Consider the following 17,678-nt stretch of genomic DNA (forward strand, 5'->3'; position numbering starts at 1 on the left):
ACCTGAATACAATCAGTCAACCCATCTTCAATCAATCTTTCTGTCACCGTGACATCTTCAGATACTATCAAATCTGACAGAAGCACTAAAGTCTCCTCTTACTCTGTATAAGCTCTTCTGTATACCAGAGGGTAGGAAAGTCTTATTTACCTACCTTGAAAGGACCCAAATCGCTATCCAAAAGTGGCTCCTACAACAGGAGCCTCTAGAGAACATAGAATAAAAGATGGACAACAGAAAAACACATAGAAAACAGACAAAACTATAAAAAGACAACAGGTATAACAGGGTAAGATCTTAGGAGGAAAATGTTTAGGTTTTTCTTTGTTTATTCTATCACACTCACTTCCTTTCATCACCTTCTCCTCCCCTACACTCCTTTACCTACCCCTTTTCCTTCCTTTTTTCTGCCTTAACAAGCAGTTTCACTGCTCTCGCTTAAGCCTAACATATATGAAGGCCTCGAGAGAGGATGTATGTTAGTTAGTATAGCCATATCATAGTCTTAGACTCAATACACATATTTTGACTAAAAAAAAAAAAAAATAGCTAGCAGGATGGCTGCAGTTACTTTCCACTAGCAGTCTACCCTTAGGCATATAGCTACTCTAACTATTTAATTATGTACAGTACCCCTCTGCAGCCTCTGTAGTAGCTATTTTAAATATACTCTACTATAAATTTGCCTATTTTAGCTATCTCTATATATCTAAATAGCCTTACGCTCTCTAATTGCAACTGCAATACTAGGAAACTGCTTATTTTAGGTATCTCTATATATTTAAATAGCCTTATATTTAGCTAAACATCCTGCAGGTATTTTACAATTGCTAAGATAACTGCAGAGCTATTTTAATTACAGCTAAACATCTATATATTTCGCACGACTCGCCAGTAGGGCAGCTAAGCCGCTGGTGTAAGTACTATGCCCGGAGAGGCCTCCTAGGCTTACTGGTATGCCCTCTATTATTTACTGGTATGCCCTTTAATCAGTGCCCTAGTTAGGAGCTTCAGGAATAGGGAAATATATAGGTAAGGCTTAGGGAAAACCTAAAACCGCGAGCTTTCCCTATCCCCATACAATTTCGACGGTGGCACGGAAATTTACCCTACGCCGATGATTTACCTAATTCCGACGCTTACCCAATAGCGAGGTTTTACTGTATCTGACCCCAGCTAGCATGTGAAGCAGAACCTGTGCATCAAGCCTCGGCCTATTTCTTTTCGTTCCCCACAGCCCATCAGGAAGCTCGCGAACCGCTCATGAACATGATCTGCAGGGGACTGTGGGGAAATACCAAGATTGCTCTCACCATGGGTGACGATCATCATCCCCAAGCACAACCACCATGTTTTCTGCCATGAAGACTCGCTTCCTATGACTTCTCCCCGTTCCCATCCACTTTCATCATGGCTGTGAGAAGATTACGTACCCTGCTTGGGGCCCTCATTCTGCTGATCGGAGGACTGTGGCTCTACTCCTCCAGGCAGGAGGAGCCTATGCTGCCTCATACCCTCCTGGAGACTCCTATCCAGTACCTAAAAAACGGAGGAAGTGATCAGAATCCTAAAGGAGCAGGAGAAGCCAATAGCGATCCCAGATATACGGCGCACCTGGACCTCCTTTCTCAACCCGTACCAGATCAGCACTCTCCGGTAGGCTCCCAACCCGAGGTTAAACCATCACCGCCATCTTCAGGAAATGCACCGGAGCTACCACCGTCGTTGGAAGGTCAGGCACAAAACTTGGACTCGAACACGAAGACATCGGAACCCTTCTTCGCATTCCAGAAGGACCTGGATCTTGAATTACCCGTTGCCACATTCCAATCGTTCAGCAATCACAGACCTCATAACCATGACTATGGAGGCCCCAAGAAATATGCCTATGCCACCTTCATGGCTACACGCAATCCGTCAACAAAAGACCCTTATTACTTGGCCATCCACTCCGTTCTATACCGGATACTGTACTCTCCGCGTTCCCGGACGGAACAATACCCCTTCATCGTCTACGTAGCCGACTTTGTGACCGAAGAACAGCGCACTCTCCTGAGAGGCGCCGGAGCCATTGTCCGGGAACTGGAGCCATTGCCATGGAGTTGCGACCGCCCAGGCGGCCAAGAGCGCTGGAAAGACCTCTTTGCGAAACTGAACATGTGGAAGGAAACCGAGTTCGAACGTATCCTCTTCCTCGATGCTGACGCCTTCCCTGTCGACCATATGGATCCCATGTTCGACTTGACTCCCCTGCAGGATTGTAGGAAGGAGAAGCTGCAAGAAGACGATTACCTCGAAGATGCATCCCCCGTGTGCGAGCCTTACGTCTTTGGCGGTGTACCGCAGGACATAACCAATCCAGCGGATTATAACATCAATGTCGGAAGCATGGTCTTCGCACCTTCCGAGAGGATGCACCAACGGCTGCTGCAGAATTACCTAAAAACGGACAAGTACAACTGCTCCATGGCCGAGCAAGCCTTCCTGAACTGGCAGTTCCAGCCTGATGGTGCGTTTCCGCCTACGCTGTTGACGAGAGAATGGGGCGGATTCTTCCCACAGCCGGACGAGGAGGGCAAGCTGAAGGTTGTGCACGAGAAGATATGGGTCGTGGATCAGGGTATTTCGGATTGGTTGAAGTTGGACTGGCTCACGCAGTGGCAGGAGATGATGGCCTTCTACAACGGCGACGAGTTTAAGCAAGCGAGAGAAAAGGATGGCGCCGACAGGGTTGTCTGAGCGTTCACACTTTCGAGCACATAGGGTTATGATTAATACTGGGCCTGGTTCGGAAGCCTTCGGTACAGGTGGCATCAACTTGCGAAAATAATGGTGCGCAGTGAAAACCAGCAATTGCGGCGCGCATAGAGCGTGACATAAGCGTAGAGGGATACACTTCACTAGCACAATGATTAGCAGGATCGAACATCCCAACATACCAAGGTATATGGTTTCATATGAGGGCTACTAGGAGACTAATAGGCATAATTGATTAGATAAGAAGTACACAAACTACAGAAACTAGAACTTCTTGAACGTCCTTGACTGTTCGACATACACCTGGAGGAGTTCGCCGAGGCGTATATGTAACAAAGGCGGTTCGAAGTAGTATGCAAGACTTCAGCCACGGGAATATCGGGTGCAAGTCCCCCCATAAGTAGCAAGTCGAAGCTTGAAGCAGGCTCCTTGCCATTGTGCGTTCTAACCCCACTGTAATCTGTCAATCTCGATCCGTTCATCCGCTGCCAATTCCACCACAAGCGGTCCAGCTGGGTGTGATGAAGAAAGAATACTGGATCTGCGTTAAAGCTTAGTAGATCGGAGGATATATGATTCCAGATGATGCTCACCTGAGGGCGCGGTTAGCAAGGAAAAGTCGCCCCTTATAGTGCGAGGTATCGCTAGATGAGGGCCATTCTCGAGACGGAGGTTGAAAGTGCCGTAGTCCGTTATAGCTAGCAATTGGTCCATCATATCTGGGCTAATTTGTTGCGCCTGAAGGCCTAGTTCGTCTCCCGCAAGGAAGCCACGTGAGAGACAGTGTGGATACATTGTTTCATCAAGATAGGGTATCTCGAAGTCTCTGAAAGGTCCATCACGTACGCAGTATCCTTGAACGATAGGTTCTCTGGATTCTTCAGGTCGGCCGTTTGTGCCAAATCCGTGCTCTGCATCCCAGATAGGCGATTTGGTAATGTCTTCCCAATCAAGCTCCCAATCCCAGTACCTGAATCCGTCTTTCAGTAGCTAGCTTATATGTGTGCTCATGATTACTGTACGTACGGCATGCTCCCGGTATAACTACACACATTCTGCAGAGTTTCCTCGTATAAAACAACGAAGTATCGGTGCCATGCAAGAAATGGGGCAGCGTCATGCACTGTCTTGAAGGTGAGCAACGAAAAAGACCTGCCTTAGCTTCTAGCACTACCTACCGTATTTTCCAACGCGACTATGTGTCCACGGAAAATCATCATATAGCGAGTGATTTAATCCAATCCGAGAAGGTTTGGATTTCAGACATCTGACCGAATGCAAGTATTCATCCCTTTGCCATAGCGGGAGGTTTCGCCACTCTCTGCGGATTCGAACATCCGAGCACTGCTGTACGAGGATGTTTGGGCCGGTCTCGGTGCCCTGCCAATGGAAATATCCACAGAGTACAAAGATGGTGATGGCAACTGAAGAGAGAATACAAAATAATAGACTTGAGGGAGAACACCAGCCCTGGCAAGATGCACTGGACGGCACTTCAGCGTCAGTTTCTCTGTCCAGCGCTGTATACGCCGGTTCCTGGCGTGTGAACAGTTTCATTGTAGTCGAGACGAGTGTATTTGTATGTAAAGGACAGAGTCACAGACAGAGAAAAAAGGTGGGCATTCCGCACGCTTGGATTGAAGAGGAAGATATGGTGCAGGCTATCCAGTTTTAGCCCCAGGCAATTGCGGATCATCCTGAACATGATGGCTAGATTAACAGCCGGAGGGAGGCCATTCCGCACTCGACTCAGGTTGTTCTGAACTTTGAATCTGTCGCGACATTGATCTTGTGCTATGGTTAGTGCAAAGTGTTACAAACCAATATTCGAGTGTCGCTGTTATGCAGACGAGCTGGTCGCCGATGTTCCATGTCCATGATGATCCAGCTCAGGGCTCATTACGGAGCCAATCAATTCAACGAATATAATAAAATTTCACGGTGGCAATAGAGACCGGACATGTTCGGAGGCAAGGAAAGCGGCGCGGAAAGCGGCGTAGTTAATGTAGCGGGCGCTTACAGCCATTGTATCGGATCTATTGCACTGTCCGCCGCGGATTATTAGTTTCCGCAACGGACTCTGGGCATGCGGAATGATATATGGAGATGTCACAGGAAAGTAAGTTTTCAGAGGGCTTAAAGCCAGCACTTTGCTCGTGTGACTTTCAAACTAGCCTTGAAGGACACATCACATCTTCGTCTCGACGCCCGATACATCTGCCATAGTCTCTCTTTCAAGCGCAAAAACCCCCTGGGGAATATGAAAGTCCAAAATCTGATTCTACTGTGCTGCGTTGGAGGTGCCATCGCTAGTCCTATCTGTGAGTTAAAGCCGCTCAATGCACAAACGCAGTTACATTGACATGAGCAGTGATCAACACCGAAACCGCTCGCTCCATCAAAAACTCTGAGCTCCCAATAAGGACAGATTTGCCTCCAGACACTAGCCACCCGGCAGAGAACATGGAGAGTGAGGAGAAAGGCAGTGTACCTCACATGATGGCTGACTACCGACGTGATGAGGGGCAAGGAGAGTTCACCCCTGACTATTGAAATATTTGAAGGGAAGGGAGACATCAATGTATCTGCCAGGGGATATTTAAGCAAAAATTCCAATCTTTCCGGAAATACAAATTTTCATATCTGTAGAGTTCCCGTAAGTGATTATGTGGAGTTAAGGTGCTTTCATCCTTCTTCAAGCCGCGCGGCCTGGTACTGTACTGGTGCCTGTGCCGTAACTCGCGGCCAAAGCTCGTTCCCAGTGATAGCTCCTCGTAACAGCCGGTGTCATATAACTGGTGGCCGAACGCACCATCAGACACGGCCAAATGGAAAGGCTGTGCCGCTGCGGCACCCACCCCGGAGAACGAGATATCCGGCCGGTGTTGAACAAGGATGAAATGGCGCATGTCTCATCAGTCTTCGCGAACTCTCTTTTATATGACGCCAGCGTCTTTCTGCTGAGCGAAAAGGTTACTATAAACCGGTTTCAAGTGTAGTCAGTCTGCTTCCTCAAGCGGAATGCGAGAACACGAAATCCTTGACGCTCCACTGCTTCCAGGCTCTGTTTTGATTGATCAAAGTGGAGAAGTGCAGGAGGCTACTTTCACACGTAGACCGTTGATAACCGGGAAATCTGCGATGCTGCACTCTCTCCTGACCTTCATATCAGTCACTTTAAATATCTATCTGATTATCCTGGCGCTACATGATCCGAGAGCTTGTACACGAAGCGGTGGAAGCGTTCCCTCGACCCTTACGGGCGTATCCTCGTATAGTATGCGCTCTTGGTTATCTTCGTCAAAGGTGATAAGGGCTAATAGGCATCCCAGCTGGATTGGGCCTCGACGTGCCAAAGGTACACTATCACCACACCGATTATTGGGGCAATAATTCCACCTTGTCGGACATTCTTTGGGACGGTATCGACACCAACCCTATGGTGGTAGCTTTGTCAGATGAATTCGCGGACACTCACGGCCTTCCGCGGTCCGGCCGTTTTCCATGGGATCGGAGGAAAGGACGTTATTTTGTGAAAGTGTACCATCAGCTGCATTGTCTTGTAAGTTAGAAACGCATTGCAACCCTCCAAGTCTCACCGATCTCTAGAAGTTTATCCGGAAAGGGTTCGTGGAGTACGAACGCGGACAGATCCCAACTTTGAATGCGCAACATGTCCACCACTGTTTAGACAGCCTTCGGCAAGATGTTCAATGCATAGCAGACGACACATTGATGCCTACTGGAAGCACACCTCGCTCAATAGGAGATCTTCAGCCGCTCAAATGCCGAAATCTCACGAAGTTGGTCGAATGGATATATGCTCCGGAGCGGAACGCATGCCACCGATCGTTGGACGATTATCGTCCTATCACGCATTCAATTGAGCGATATGCTTTCTGTTCCAAGAGTTCACCATACTATTCGGCAATGGAGGAGTACTTCAGAAAATATGGGCATCATGATCCCTGGGAAACAGACCATGTTGTCGAACCGTTATGAAAAGCAAAGAACAATGATATGGCCTATTTTTAATCTTAAGACTGCAACATGTTGGAAGCCACTCAAACCGTCAGTCCAGACTACGATTGGGTTCCACTAACTGATTTTCTGAGCGGCGCCGCAGAAGTGCCCTCGGAGGGTAGTCGCACCAAACTTGCATTCTCAGGGCATTGACCTCAACTCAAACGAAGTGACAGGTTCTGAATTCAAAGAAACACCGGACTGTGAGCCAAAGCCATGGAATTGTGACTTGACCTTGCGCACCAGAGCCGAGTGTCCGGAAGGTTCGCTCACAGCTAGTCTAGTCCTCGCGTTCCTATGTCCGAATAGTCTCGGTAACAATGGCAGACAGCACACGACCAAGCCAGCGGATACTTCAGCTAAGCTAGTAATGGCTATATATCAGCGAGAGGAGGAAGTTCAGCTTTAGCGGACCACTTACGCCCAAAGAGAGACCGGTAGCAATGAATGAGAAATATCGGGATTATCCAAGCTTTTGATACTTTCTATGAGCCTCATAACGCTGGTAATACATGCGCTACAGATATATTCTTTTAGTAGCCGACTCTCTTGAGAGATCGATGGTTACTTACAAAAACCCTGTCGCAAATATAGCCGAGACACCGACCTTCTGCTTGAGGCGGAGTTGCAATTTCCAAGTCCACACGAGGGGTATTATGAGTATTATGAAGTCGTCAATGACGTTGATGACGCCGGTTGCGATAAATGTTTTGTTGATATCGATGCATCGTCCATGTAACGTGGGATTCCATATCTTTTGGCGTGGAACACATTGAAATATCTCCACAAACATGAGTACGGTAAAAAAGAGCACATTGGACGCGATCAAGGAGTACAAGCTGTACCAACGCGAGTTTTTTGGCAGCTGAGTTGGCACGAAAATATCCACGAGTTGTAGTAGGATGGCGAGTTTCGTAAAAAGGATAGCGGGCATATAGACTGCCTGTTGAATATTGAGCAGCTTATCTAAACATTAGCCTGGAGTCTCTTGCGATCGGGGCCTTTTACATACCTCTGCCAACCTTGAGTAGGAAGCTAAGGGAATATCCCACGCATGCTTCCCCATGCCTACGTTTGGAAATGTGTAACCGAGTGTGACCAATGCAATGAAGTTAACCTGGGAGATTAGTTAGAACGTGTCATACTTCATTGTTGACACATACAAAACCGATAAGGCAGGTCACTGTCGACTGTTAGCGTTTCTGCACCTTGAAATCTGGAGTACCGTCACTACCGTCGGTCGTTCTCAATGATTTCATTATCACTGCCTTGGTGTATAGTCGGAGTGGCACGAGGGTGGAAGGAAAGATGAGCATCAGGGCCAGAGCTGCCATATAAGTGGTACGATGCTCGTTGTGCGAAAGATTCACGTCCGGTACCACTCCCTCAGGAGGTGGAAGGGCACCTTGCTGACTGTGGGCTCCCATAGCAAAGGTATCTCCTGCAACCAGAGAGTGGCGTAAAGCTGTGCGGAAGTAGAGGATAGCAAAACGTCAACAGAGTGGAGCGACGTCGAGACACCCGAATATGGTTGTAGTTGGAACGAATCTGAACATCTGAACACACCATGGAGTGGATTCCGGAGAATGTCTACCAACTGTGCCGCCGGGCTTCTCACAAAATAGATTAGATTCTCCTGCGTTGAGCAGATTCATCGCATCCAAGCTTGCAATGTTGCGTCTGCTATCACCATTGGTTTGGGATGCGCCTGCATTGAGGCACAGCAATTGTGCCTCAGCGGCAAATAAGAGTTACCCACATTTCAGTCGCTGCAATAATATTGCCATCTCTGATGTCCGTAATTCTGCGGAGAGGTTATCTTAGTATCCAAGGGCTGGAACTCATGATGCGACCATGGGGTACGGGCGGATGTGGAGGTTGAATCTCTGATGCACACTTTGGAGCAGGGTAGGGTCTATCCATGATCTCAATCCTGGAAGCCGGGAGAACACGGATATGGCCCAAAGTTGTGTCTTTATCTTGACAGAGCTGTAGTGCGTCTGTTTGTTTGGTGTGGCCTTATTCATGTATGCCCTGTGGTCCTTACCCTAGGGTATAAGATACCCGTGTGCCGGGGCGATATATCCGGCGGCGCGGACCGAACCTGTGTTGGCTTCTTGATTACCTATCTATCCCACTAGCTTATATTACTCCTTTTCTAGGCAGCGTGCTGTGCCGCAGATGTGGTGGGAGCAGGAAACCTGCCCACCCTCATCTCAACATTTGGTTCGTACCCTCATCTGCCATCCGCATCGAATCCTCACTCACTCCCCTTTTGATCTTGATTTACACTGTATCATGGCACCAAAGGAACTCGCTTCTGAGACATATGACTACATCATTTGCGGGTGAGCTCGAAATGATAATGAAGTGCCAGTGCATGACTGAACGAATAGTGGTGGCACGGCTGGATGTGTTCTGGCTGGTCGATTGGCCGAAACTGAGAACTCCACCATCCTGATAATCGAAGCAGGGCCACATCAAGAAGCCGTTCCGGCTGCAACTATACCTGCCGCGTATGATCTTGTATGATCCAAATCATGTTGCCATGCTCACCCTCTATGCAGTGTTTCAAAGATTTTGGGGACGGAAGCCGATTGGAATATCCAGAGTGAGCCTTGTGAACACTTGAATAATCGCAAGCTCCATCTTGCACGGGGAAAGTGAGAGGCCTAGCTCCAATGGGTTTCAAGTATTTATCTAACCGAATACAGATTCCTAGGAGGAAGCAGTGGATGCAACGGAACGCTCAGTATTCGTGGGGTGCCTCAAGATTACGACGACTGGAATGTCGCCGGCTGGAGTGGAGAGGAAATGTTCCATTACATGAGAAAGGTGATACGCACATAGACATGAACAGATATAGCTTAACTAACTTGGAGTAGGCGGAAGACTTTCGCTCCAATGATTGGTTTGAAGGGGCCATCCAAGCACATGGCAGAGACGGGCCCATTATCACGTCGCCACATGAGCCGGCGCCTATCTCGGAGCGGATGCTTCAGTCTTTCCAGTCGAAGGGCTTTCTCCTGCTACCCGACATGTTCACAACTGGCGAAAGCGCAGTTGGATGCGGACATGCCGTGCGTACAGTTTACAAGGGCGTCCGCAGTACGCCTGTTGAATTTCTGAGCCGTCAAAAAGGCGGGACAAGCAATGTTACCATCAAGACAGGAATTTTCGTTGACAAGATACTCGCTCACAATGTCGACGGAAAACTCCGTGCTTCCGCAGTAATAGTAGAGGGAGAAGACATGTCTAAGATGACTTTTGTGGCTCGTCGGGAGATCATTCTTGCTGCAGGCACGTATGGCAGTCCGGCAATTCTGCTACGTTCTGGCATTGGCCCCGCCAAAGAAGTCGCCGAGTTAGGTGTTGAGCCTCTGCTGGACCTCCCCGGAGTGGGGAAGAATCTCATGGACCATTTAGTGAGTGCGCTCGTACGATAGCCGTCACGGCCACCAAAACTCACGTTAGATGCAAGGTCTTGCTCAACTTCTATGAGGTGAGCGAGCCAGGGTTGACTCACGACCACCTAATCTGGCATACTGGAGGGCGTGAGAAGTCCATGCAAGCATACAAGGAATCGCGAACGGGGTTCTTCTCACAATTCCCCTTTGGAGCATTCGCATTCACTCGTCTCGACGATCGCTTGAAGAACAGCCCCCTGTGGACAACCACCAAAACCGACGACGAAAGAGATGCCATGGGAACATTGCCATGCCAGCCTCACGTCGAATTCTGGAACACGGAGTGTTACTCGCCAAAGTACATGTTCAAGGACTTCCCGCCAGATGGCAAGTACGCGTTCGCCATGGCGACGATGTTTTTCCACGCCAGATCGCGCGGGGAGGTGACGCTGCGGTCCTTTGATCCGAGGGAGAATCCCAGGGTCCAACATAACTATTTGCAGGACCCGCTGGATATGTTGGTGTTCAGCGAGGCGTGCCAACTCGCGAATGAGATTGCCTTGGAAGGAATGGGTACGAAAGATGTTATTGCTGGGTCGTGGCCCGTTGGGCAAGGACATGACAAATTCACGAGGAGAGAGCAATGGGAGGAGGCGATAAGGGAGCGTGCCGACACTTGTAAGAAGAAGCTGGTTCTACGTCCCTTCGATAGCGTTTAACAGTGGCCAGGTTACCATCCCGCCGGAACCTGCAAGATGGGCCGTCGAGAAGATGAGATGGCCGTCGTCGATGCGGAATTGTGTGTCCATGGCGTGGAAGGTTTGCGGGTGGTGGATGCCAGCATCATGCCGCTTTTGATGAGTGGGCATCCTCAGATGCCGGTCATGGCGATCGCGGAGAAGGCTGCGGATCTGATCAAGGCGCGGTGGGCCCTCGCGGCATAGTCATATAAGTGTTGAGCTTATTAAAGCTTCTTTTGTAGTCCCTTAGTGTCAGGTTCGCAAGTTTGTCCTGCGCATACTGCCGATTGGATGATGGAGAACCATCACATCCGCCTCAACTCTAATGTACTTGCCTCTAGCGTTGTAAGTTAGAGGTAAGTGTAATTGAGTGTATACTATTGACACTAACATGAAAAGTCGGGAGCCTTGGTCCGCCTTGCGAGCCGCTTCAATCTCTGCCTCTAGTACCTTAGCAACTTCACGGACACGCCTTCAAGGCTATTGTAGTGGATGAAGTCTCCGTACCGGCAGGCTCTTCTATAGAAGCAGTAAGTATATTAGCACTCCCTCTAGGCCTAGAGAAACAGTGCCCTCAGCTTCAAATACTTGTGTACGTTATACTTTAGATGGCCAATCCTCCTTTATCACATCCGCCGCCTTCTCCGCAACCGCATACATAGTCGCCATCAGATGCGCCGCCGGAATCAGCGGCAAAACACTCGCATCCACAACCCTCAACCGCCGTACCCCGTACACCCTCAGCTTCTCATCCACACACCCACCCAGCTCCTCCGGCATGAGCGCACACCCGCCGCTCGCGTGCGCAAACGTCGGGCTCAGCGCCCCCGATGCGATACCCGCGTCGAAAATCTCCTCGTCACTGACGTGCTGCGCACCGGGCGCTTGTTCCACGGGGCTAAAGTGGGAAAGCAACGGCTGCGTGGTCCAGTGTCGTCGGTTCCAGCGGACGAGTTCTCCAAGCACCATTTTATCCACTGGGTTCTGGAAGGCGTTGCGCATGACGACGGGATTCGCGCTTGGGTGCGTGGTATTTAGCGTTATGGTGCCTCGTGACAGCGGCTTTTGCAGGGCGGTTGCTGCACGACCCCACGGTTGGATGGGGAATTCGCCCGCAGCTGCATCGGAGGAGAGGTAGTGTGAGATGAGGATGCGGCGTTGGGCGAGGTATCCCTTCAGCAGCGCGGGATTGCGCGAGTATCGAGTGGGAAGGTAGGCGGTTGCGTTTTGCCGCTCGATGAGCGCTGTGATTTCTTTGTACCGGGTGGAGAAGTGTTTGAATGGCAGCAATGCGAGCGCGTTGCCGCGGCCGTAGGTATAGGGTCCCGTACGGTCTTTTTCGTACTCTGCTGCGGATGTGGCGTTGAACGTCTCGTTTGTGGATATCGTGTCGGGATTGGGTATGGACTGGTTGGAGAGTTTGTAGTTCATGTAGAGGGCGGGATGATCCTGGAAGTTGGAGCCTACGGCTGCGAGATCTTTTCTCACTTCAATGTTCGCAGCAGAGAGGACATCTTTGGGCCCGATGCCCGAGACCATGAGAAGGTGCGGGGTGTAGACGCCTCCAGCAGCGAGGATGACTTCACGTTTTGCATAGATTGAGGCTGTTTGGAGGTCTGCGTTTGAGGTGACTTTGATTCCTTTGGCAGTAGGAAGCGACCCATCGGCAAAGAGAATTTCATCGGCGTGACTATTGGTCAGGAGATGCAGCTTGGGTCTCCTCTCCTTGACCGGGTCGTAATACGCCCGCCGCGCATGGCAGCGCTCCTGCGTCGAATTGTCGATAGTATTCGGTGTCCAGAAAGTGCCAATCGGGCTGGCATATCCTTCCACTGGGTGAGGAATATCCTCCGCCAACCACGAGCCCCAAATAGGCTTGTAGTCCTGGTACTGGAAGCTTGGAATGGACAGTTTCAGAGGACCGTCCCCGTACGCATCCGCATCGTACGTAATGTTAAACTCTTTTCGAACCGCCTCGCTCGGTCCTTCAAAGGACGTAGCCTTCTTGAAGTACTTCTCCAGTCCCTTCCATCCCCATCCCTTGTTTCCCAACTCCTCCCACGCATCATAATCGGCGTTCGAGCCACGATCGAATTGCATGCCGTTGATGACGGTGCCACCGCCGACGACATTGCCCACGGACACGGTCCATGCCTTGTTCTGCATAAAGGGTTCGGGTGCGGATGTGATGGCATAGTAGTTATCGGTGTTGATGTTGGAAAAGTAGGGAATTCGCGTGGCGGGCCTGTCGTCGATGGCGCCGTTTTCAATTACGAGAACAGAGACTGCGTGGATCAGTTCTGAGAATCATGGCGCTCCAGGTCTATTCAAAGTCGTACTTGTTTCGTCCTCACTTAGGCGATTGGCGACGACCAGGCCGCTGAGGCCCCCACCAACAATCACGTAGTCGTACGCCTGCTCTTTCGCAGCAGCAAAGGAGATTTCACGTGTAGCTGCGAGGAGGGGAAGAAATGCGGTGATTGCTAGTACTTTCATCATGGCTAGGAGATGCTCTGGGAAGGCGACTCGGTTTAACGCCTGCCTGTGTGAAAGTGCATAGATGTATATTTGTTAACTTTCAGACCCGACGGCAATATATTCTCAGCCTTACGCCTCAGTGCGGGGGAAGATAATAAGAAAGAGTCAACTTGCTCTCCATGGTTAAATGCTGCATCGTAGGGGACTGGCGGCATGTCGCCGCGAGTATGTTGACGAATCGGGGATTCGAATTCCATGACCGGCATGCAGGGGCAAGAGGGATTGCAGGGAATCGCACGAGAGGAAAATGTCTTTGCACAGAGGGCCAAGTGCCGTTGAGAATGTTAGATTGTTCGCAATAAAGTAGTCGATACATCCCGAGACAGCCGAATGTGCTTGCGTCTATTATGTCTGTAGTATAAAAGCATCTTATAGCGAATGTAGGTAGGATGGAGTACATCTAGGGTAAAGTGTTGGGCCTATACAGCGTAGGCACAAATGGTAAGCTCAAACTAAGTTTGCACCCGTAAAACTAGCGTAGGTTCAATGGTTCAGGGGTTCAATTACTTGCAGATATCATCCATGCTATATATTATGTAACCGTATGTATCCTCTCCCCCCAGCCTCACAGAACACTCTTCCGCTTAGCCAACATCTCATATTTCCTCCTCGTTCTCGAAGTCCCCCCTTCCAGATCCGGACTCAGGTAATTCCCTATTGCTGGCGAAGAGACAACACTGGCCGGCCTCAGCCTCGTCTGATGCTTGTTGAGCCCAAAATGCAGGCCATTCTCACGCAGCTTGTCTACATGTCGGGCTATCGCGCTCATAAATCCCCTTTTCGGCTTCTCCTCCTGGTCGTATGGCCCGCCACGCGCGTGGGAATCATGGAGATGCGGCTGCCCATGTCCGGCTGCTACCGTCCCCGGCTCCATGAACAAGTGATCCCCTTCGTGGTTTACGAACCAATTCACGGTATACTGCTTGCCCGCTGGCCCACCTCCACAGCTTCCGGCCAACACATGCGAAGGAGGCGAATTCACAGCGAGGGCGAAAAGATTGGGAGGTTCGGAGAAGTCGGTCACCAGGCCATTGTGGCAAAGGAAGTAGATGAGGACGAAGACGTTCATGATGAAGACGAGGAAAAGGACGGCGATCCAAGCTCTAGAAGCGTCGTCGGGCCCGCCAGAAGCGTATTGTTGTGCTTGGAGGGATGCGTTGAAATATTGGGTTGCCGGGAGCGCACTGTACGAATCTTCGGTGTAATTCTGCAGGAGTTAGTCGAAATGCCAAACGTGCTACGGGGGCAGTGTCCTTACCCAGAAATCGACAAAGGGTGCGTCATGCATGCTTTTCAGAAGAGTACATCCCGCCATGACGGCCAGAGCTTCTGCAACGCTCGGCAGCTCACTGTTCAGATCGACTTCAAGATTCTTCGGGTCAGGGTTGGATGGCCTCAGGATGAGCTGTGTCAGAAGCCTCGCGTTGCTGGCATCCGCGTCATCGATGCCGGTATTGAGGGAAAGGCTATTAGCCCAATCGAACCCTACATCTCTCCAGTTGCTCACTGGCCTGCCGCCTGTTGATTCGGGATGACTTTTGATATATGCCAGCTCATCGCTCTCATCTTCGCAATGGGCTTCCATGGTGCCTCCGGAACCAGTAGCCGTGTAATGTGTGCTGCAATTGGGTGTGATGGTGAGATGGAGCTTGCAAAGTACATAGGTCCCAGTATTATTCGTCTTATCATCTGCTCCACCTTGGCCGAGCAAATAGATTGCATCCCTTCCCCAGCCATAATTTGTGTGGTTCATGATGGTATTGAACGGTTTGGGGAGCTTCGCAAATACCGGGGGGTAGTCTTGCCGGAGAGGATCACGCTTGGTCCACCCAAAGAGATCGTCCACCACTGTTCTGTTTCTCGTCGTTGCGTTATCCCGGTATCGGGTCCACGAAGTTCCGTTGACGTTGTATCGCCGATTCCATTCCTGATAGACGATGGGCTTCAGTTCGTCCCTGTTCATGTTGGCGCAAAGCACATTCATAACAGGCGAAGGAACAGAGGCGCGTAAAGTATAGGTGCCCTCCGAGTCCAGCTCTTCCGGCTGCATGATGCCATTCTTTTGGCTGTGGGCAGCCTTGAAGACTCCGGAATGGGGCATAGCGAGAGAGATATTGTTGATCACCCGGCCATGCTCTCTGGACGTGGCGGCCGTATCGATGATATTGACCCATTGGCCTGTCACTGTCGTGTTCTCGTGAAGGAGGCCAAATGGGCGGGGACGCTTCCTCTGATTGGAGGTTGTGTTCCTACTGTTGACAGCAGTCGTCCAATAATTCAAATACCTTTGGTAGTTATGATAGCCCTGGCCCGCATGTTCAATCTGCAGACATGTCGACTGCCCTGCCTCGGCATCACTTTGTATGGGTGTTGCGCATAATTGCTTGACATATGTCACGTTGGCGAAGTCTGTCATCACTTGGCCTTCGAACACCCTACCATCCCAATGGCCTTCCTTCAGCATTGGTTGGACTGGATACTATTAGCCAAGTAAGGGGACACTTGAGACACTACTCACCAACAGCTGTGGCAGCAGGTGTGTACAATGTCGCCAGTAATGCACTGAGTAGACTCAAGATTCCAAGTACGCTTAAGCCAGCGTATTTGGCGGTCTCCCAGTGCGTGATAAGTGTTCCAGGCTGAACCACCCACCTCCACATGCTCATTTCCGACAGCGTGACGCCCGGACCGTGTTCCCTCATGAATGCTCGACGGCTGAGCACCTGCCCCAAGAATGCAACAAAGGCGGTTACGAATGAGAGCTCAATCAATTTGGCCATCACAGTCGTAAGCAGTATCGCATCTGACGGCTTGAAACTGCCCTGAGACGAGATGGAACGGCCGTATCGAGGAGCCTTGGTCGCGAGGCCGAGGAAGATGCCCGAGAAAACAGTGGAGAAGAGGCAGAGAATGATGATGGTGACAGAGACCCAAGACCACCTGGACATGTGGAAATCCTTTGCAGTGGGGCATTCATGTGTCGGTCGGAAGTCATCTGAGCATTACTCGTCAGTGTCACCGTCGTGGACATAAGCACAGATGTAGTCACGTACTTGCGTAGGCGGACTTGATCGACGTGCCGTTATGTGGTCTCGATCCGCCTCCAGCGGAATCTTCAAGATATCGCTGATATTCATCTGGCACGGTCACCTTGGAATCAATCCCGCCATTGTTCAGGCTTGGACTCAACCTGTCCGGCTGCAAGTCTGGTGTTGTTCCGGCAGAATCTTGAGGAAAGCTTCCCATGAGCGGATTTGCGGAGTTCATGGCACTGGGAGCATCTGAACTCTTGATTGAAGGGCTCCGCGCATCCGGTGCAGCTGCTGATGCCGCATAATCTGGCGCACTCGGGTCATGTCCTAAAGGTGGTAGAGGAGTAGCGATACCCAGGCCCCGTGCATTGTTACCCTCTATTGCGATGGGTTCGCTGCGAGATGCCGAATATTCGGGACGCGATGGGCTCGAGGGAGGCGAGACGTCGTAATGCCCATCGAATCCAAGTGCGTGGGTATCTGAGGAAAATCCGAGGGAGGGTAGTGCAGGTATCGTTGTTGACGTTTCGATGGAGTCGGGACGGGGAAGGTCGTTCTGTTTCATGGACTGGTGGTCGGCCATTGCGCCCCGCAGGGCTCTCGGTGTGTAGGCCCTGCCCGTCGTATAAGAGTCTACCTTTATAGGGCTGTGCCGTCTGTGAGTGTCGCAGTCAGGCGATGGCCTTCTGCTCGAGGGAAGTTTCTGTCTGCTGTTCTCCAATCTGCTAAAATGCAAGCGTGGCGGCTGCCCCAGGGGTGTTGGGTATGCTACCAGGCGAGAGCCTGTGAGGTGCGAGTTGGAATTCGAAAGCCAGGACAAAGGCCGAGGTGAGCACGGAGAAAAACTGGGCTGGGAAACACTGTTAAACAATGGGCTGCGACTCCACGCACACGCACACACGCACGGAATCAACGATGCTGAACCGCACTTGGACTCCCGCGTCAGGCGTGCAGGCCCTCAAGCTATGACCGTGTAAGGCAAACAACCGACCCAGCTGCATCGTTGGCAACGCTCTCTGGCCTCGGATCTTACTCTGCTTTGTCTCCGAGGATTCGGTCGCGAGAAGGCTTGCACGGCCCCCACCACTTCCCTTTCACATCCAACTGAGCACACCCCAGTACTTGCTCTGTACTTCCTGAATCTCCATCCAATTGAACGGCAGCGGGGCGCAGCAAGATAA

The 17,678-nt window shown here is 50.7% G+C and overlaps 7 protein-coding genes across 7 annotated transcripts; 3 read left to right on the forward strand and 4 right to left on the reverse strand.

Annotated features, from left to right (window-relative positions):
- Window positions 1–1,115: 1,115 nt before the first annotated feature.
- On the forward strand, window positions 1,116–3,034 carry EI97DRAFT_436566 (nucleotide-diphospho-sugar transferase). Its single transcript, XM_033799138.1, has one exon. It carries the CDS (start codon window positions 1,411–1,413, stop codon window positions 2,737–2,739), a length of 1,329 nt encoding a protein of 442 aa, XP_033650324.1. The 5' UTR covers window positions 1,116–1,410; the 3' UTR covers window positions 2,740–3,034.
- A 46-nt stretch (window positions 3,035–3,080) lies between these two features.
- EI97DRAFT_346167 (Di-copper centre-containing protein) lies at window positions 3,081–4,104 on the reverse strand (the record flags this gene model as incomplete). The annotated part of the gene is made up of 4 exons (XM_033794784.1): window positions 3,081–3,298; window positions 3,351–3,727; window positions 3,784–3,880; window positions 3,936–4,104. Coding segments are annotated over 4 exons (861 nt in total), but the record flags the coding sequence as incomplete, so codon positions are not given.
- Window positions 4,105–6,088: 1,984 nt separating this feature from the next.
- EI97DRAFT_483132 (uncharacterized protein) lies at window positions 6,089–7,028 on the forward strand (the record flags this gene model as incomplete). The annotated part of the gene is made up of 2 exons (XM_033802090.1): window positions 6,089–6,319; window positions 6,367–7,028. Coding segments are annotated over 2 exons (624 nt in total), but the record flags the coding sequence as incomplete, so codon positions are not given.
- On the reverse strand, window positions 6,891–8,414 carry EI97DRAFT_196094 (uncharacterized protein). The gene is made up of 6 exons (XM_033793639.1): window positions 8,015–8,414; window positions 7,944–7,963; window positions 7,793–7,897; window positions 7,353–7,741; window positions 7,202–7,297; window positions 6,891–7,144 (listed from the first exon to the last, which is right to left on the reverse strand). Exons 1-6 carry the CDS (start codon window positions 8,205–8,207, stop codon window positions 6,922–6,924), a joined length of 1,026 nt encoding a protein of 341 aa, XP_033650327.1. The 5' UTR covers window positions 8,208–8,414; the 3' UTR covers window positions 6,891–6,921.
- Window positions 8,415–8,965: 551 nt separating this feature from the next.
- On the forward strand, window positions 8,966–11,243 carry EI97DRAFT_405413 (alcohol oxidase). The gene is made up of 7 exons (XM_033796559.1): window positions 8,966–9,128; window positions 9,177–9,296; window positions 9,348–9,443; window positions 9,495–9,615; window positions 9,666–10,205; window positions 10,262–10,865; window positions 10,917–11,243. Exons 1-7 carry the CDS (start codon window positions 9,079–9,081, stop codon window positions 11,129–11,131), a joined length of 1,746 nt encoding a protein of 581 aa, XP_033650328.1. The 5' UTR covers window positions 8,966–9,078; the 3' UTR covers window positions 11,132–11,243.
- A 305-nt stretch (window positions 11,244–11,548) lies between these two features.
- On the reverse strand, window positions 11,549–13,480 carry EI97DRAFT_405416 (choline dehydrogenase-like protein; the record flags this gene model as incomplete). The annotated part of the gene is made up of 2 exons (XM_033796560.1): window positions 13,267–13,480; window positions 11,549–13,212 (listed from the first exon to the last, which is right to left on the reverse strand). Coding segments are annotated over exons 1-2 (1,824 nt in total), but the record flags the coding sequence as incomplete, so codon positions are not given.
- Window positions 13,481–13,954: 474 nt separating this feature from the next.
- Window positions 13,955–17,439, reverse strand: EI97DRAFT_405417 (uncharacterized protein). The gene is made up of 4 exons (XM_033796561.1): window positions 16,519–17,439; window positions 15,984–16,460; window positions 14,724–15,937; window positions 13,955–14,672 (listed from the first exon to the last, which is right to left on the reverse strand). The coding sequence occupies exons 1-4, from the start codon at window positions 17,078–17,080 to the stop codon at window positions 14,031–14,033; spliced, it is 2,895 nt and encodes a 964-aa protein (XP_033650330.1). The 5' UTR covers window positions 17,081–17,439; the 3' UTR covers window positions 13,955–14,030.
- Between the last annotated feature and the right edge of the window lie 239 nt (window positions 17,440–17,678).

Source organism: Westerdykella ornata (genome assembly GCF_010094085.1).
Source record: "Westerdykella ornata strain CBS 379.55 unplaced genomic scaffold EI97scaffold_33, whole genome shotgun sequence".
Classification (NCBI taxonomy): Eukaryota; Fungi; Ascomycota; class Dothideomycetes; order Pleosporales; family Sporormiaceae; genus Westerdykella; species Westerdykella ornata.

What these genes read in the sequence shown, in the direction of transcription:
- EI97DRAFT_436566 (XM_033799138.1), top strand. Translation starts at nt 1,411, where the DNA reads ATGGCTGTGAGAAGATTACGTACCCTGCTTGGGGCCCTCATTCTGCTG.
- EI97DRAFT_196094 (XM_033793639.1), bottom strand. Translation starts at nt 8,207, where the DNA reads ATGGGAGCCCACAGTCAGCAAGGTGCCCTTCCACCTCCTGAGGGAGTG. An exon ending in CCTACTCAAGGTTGGCAGAG is followed by an intron (nt 7,742 to 7,792) that starts GTATGTAAAAGG and finishes TGTTTAGATAAG; the next exon opens with CTGCTCAATATTCAACAGGC. An exon ending in CTACCGGTCTCTCTTTGGGC is followed by an intron (nt 7,145 to 7,201) that starts GTAAGTGGTCCG and finishes AGCCATTACTAG; the next exon opens with CTTAGCTGAAGTATCCGCTG.
- EI97DRAFT_405413 (XM_033796559.1), top strand. Translation starts at nt 9,079, where the DNA reads ATGGCACCAAAGGAACTCGCTTCTGAGACATATGACTACATCATTTGC. An exon ending in AGAATCTCATGGACCATTTA is followed by an intron (nt 10,206 to 10,261) that starts GTGAGTGCGCTC and finishes GTTAGATGCAAG; the next exon opens with GTCTTGCTCAACTTCTATGA. An exon ending in AAGGGAGCGTGCCGACACTT is followed by an intron (nt 10,866 to 10,916) that starts GTAAGAAGAAGC and finishes AACAGTGGCCAG; the next exon opens with GTTACCATCCCGCCGGAACC.
- EI97DRAFT_405417 (XM_033796561.1), bottom strand. Translation starts at nt 17,080, where the DNA reads ATGGCCGACCACCAGTCCATGAAACAGAACGACCTTCCCCGTCCCGAC. An exon ending in GATCAAGTCCGCCTACGCAA is followed by an intron (nt 16,461 to 16,518) that starts GTACGTGACTAC and finishes AGTAATGCTCAG; the next exon opens with ATGACTTCCGACCGACACAT. An exon ending in ACCTGCTGCCACAGCTGTTG is followed by an intron (nt 15,938 to 15,983) that starts GTGAGTAGTGTC and finishes AATAGTATCCAG; the next exon opens with TCCAACCAATGCTGAAGGAA.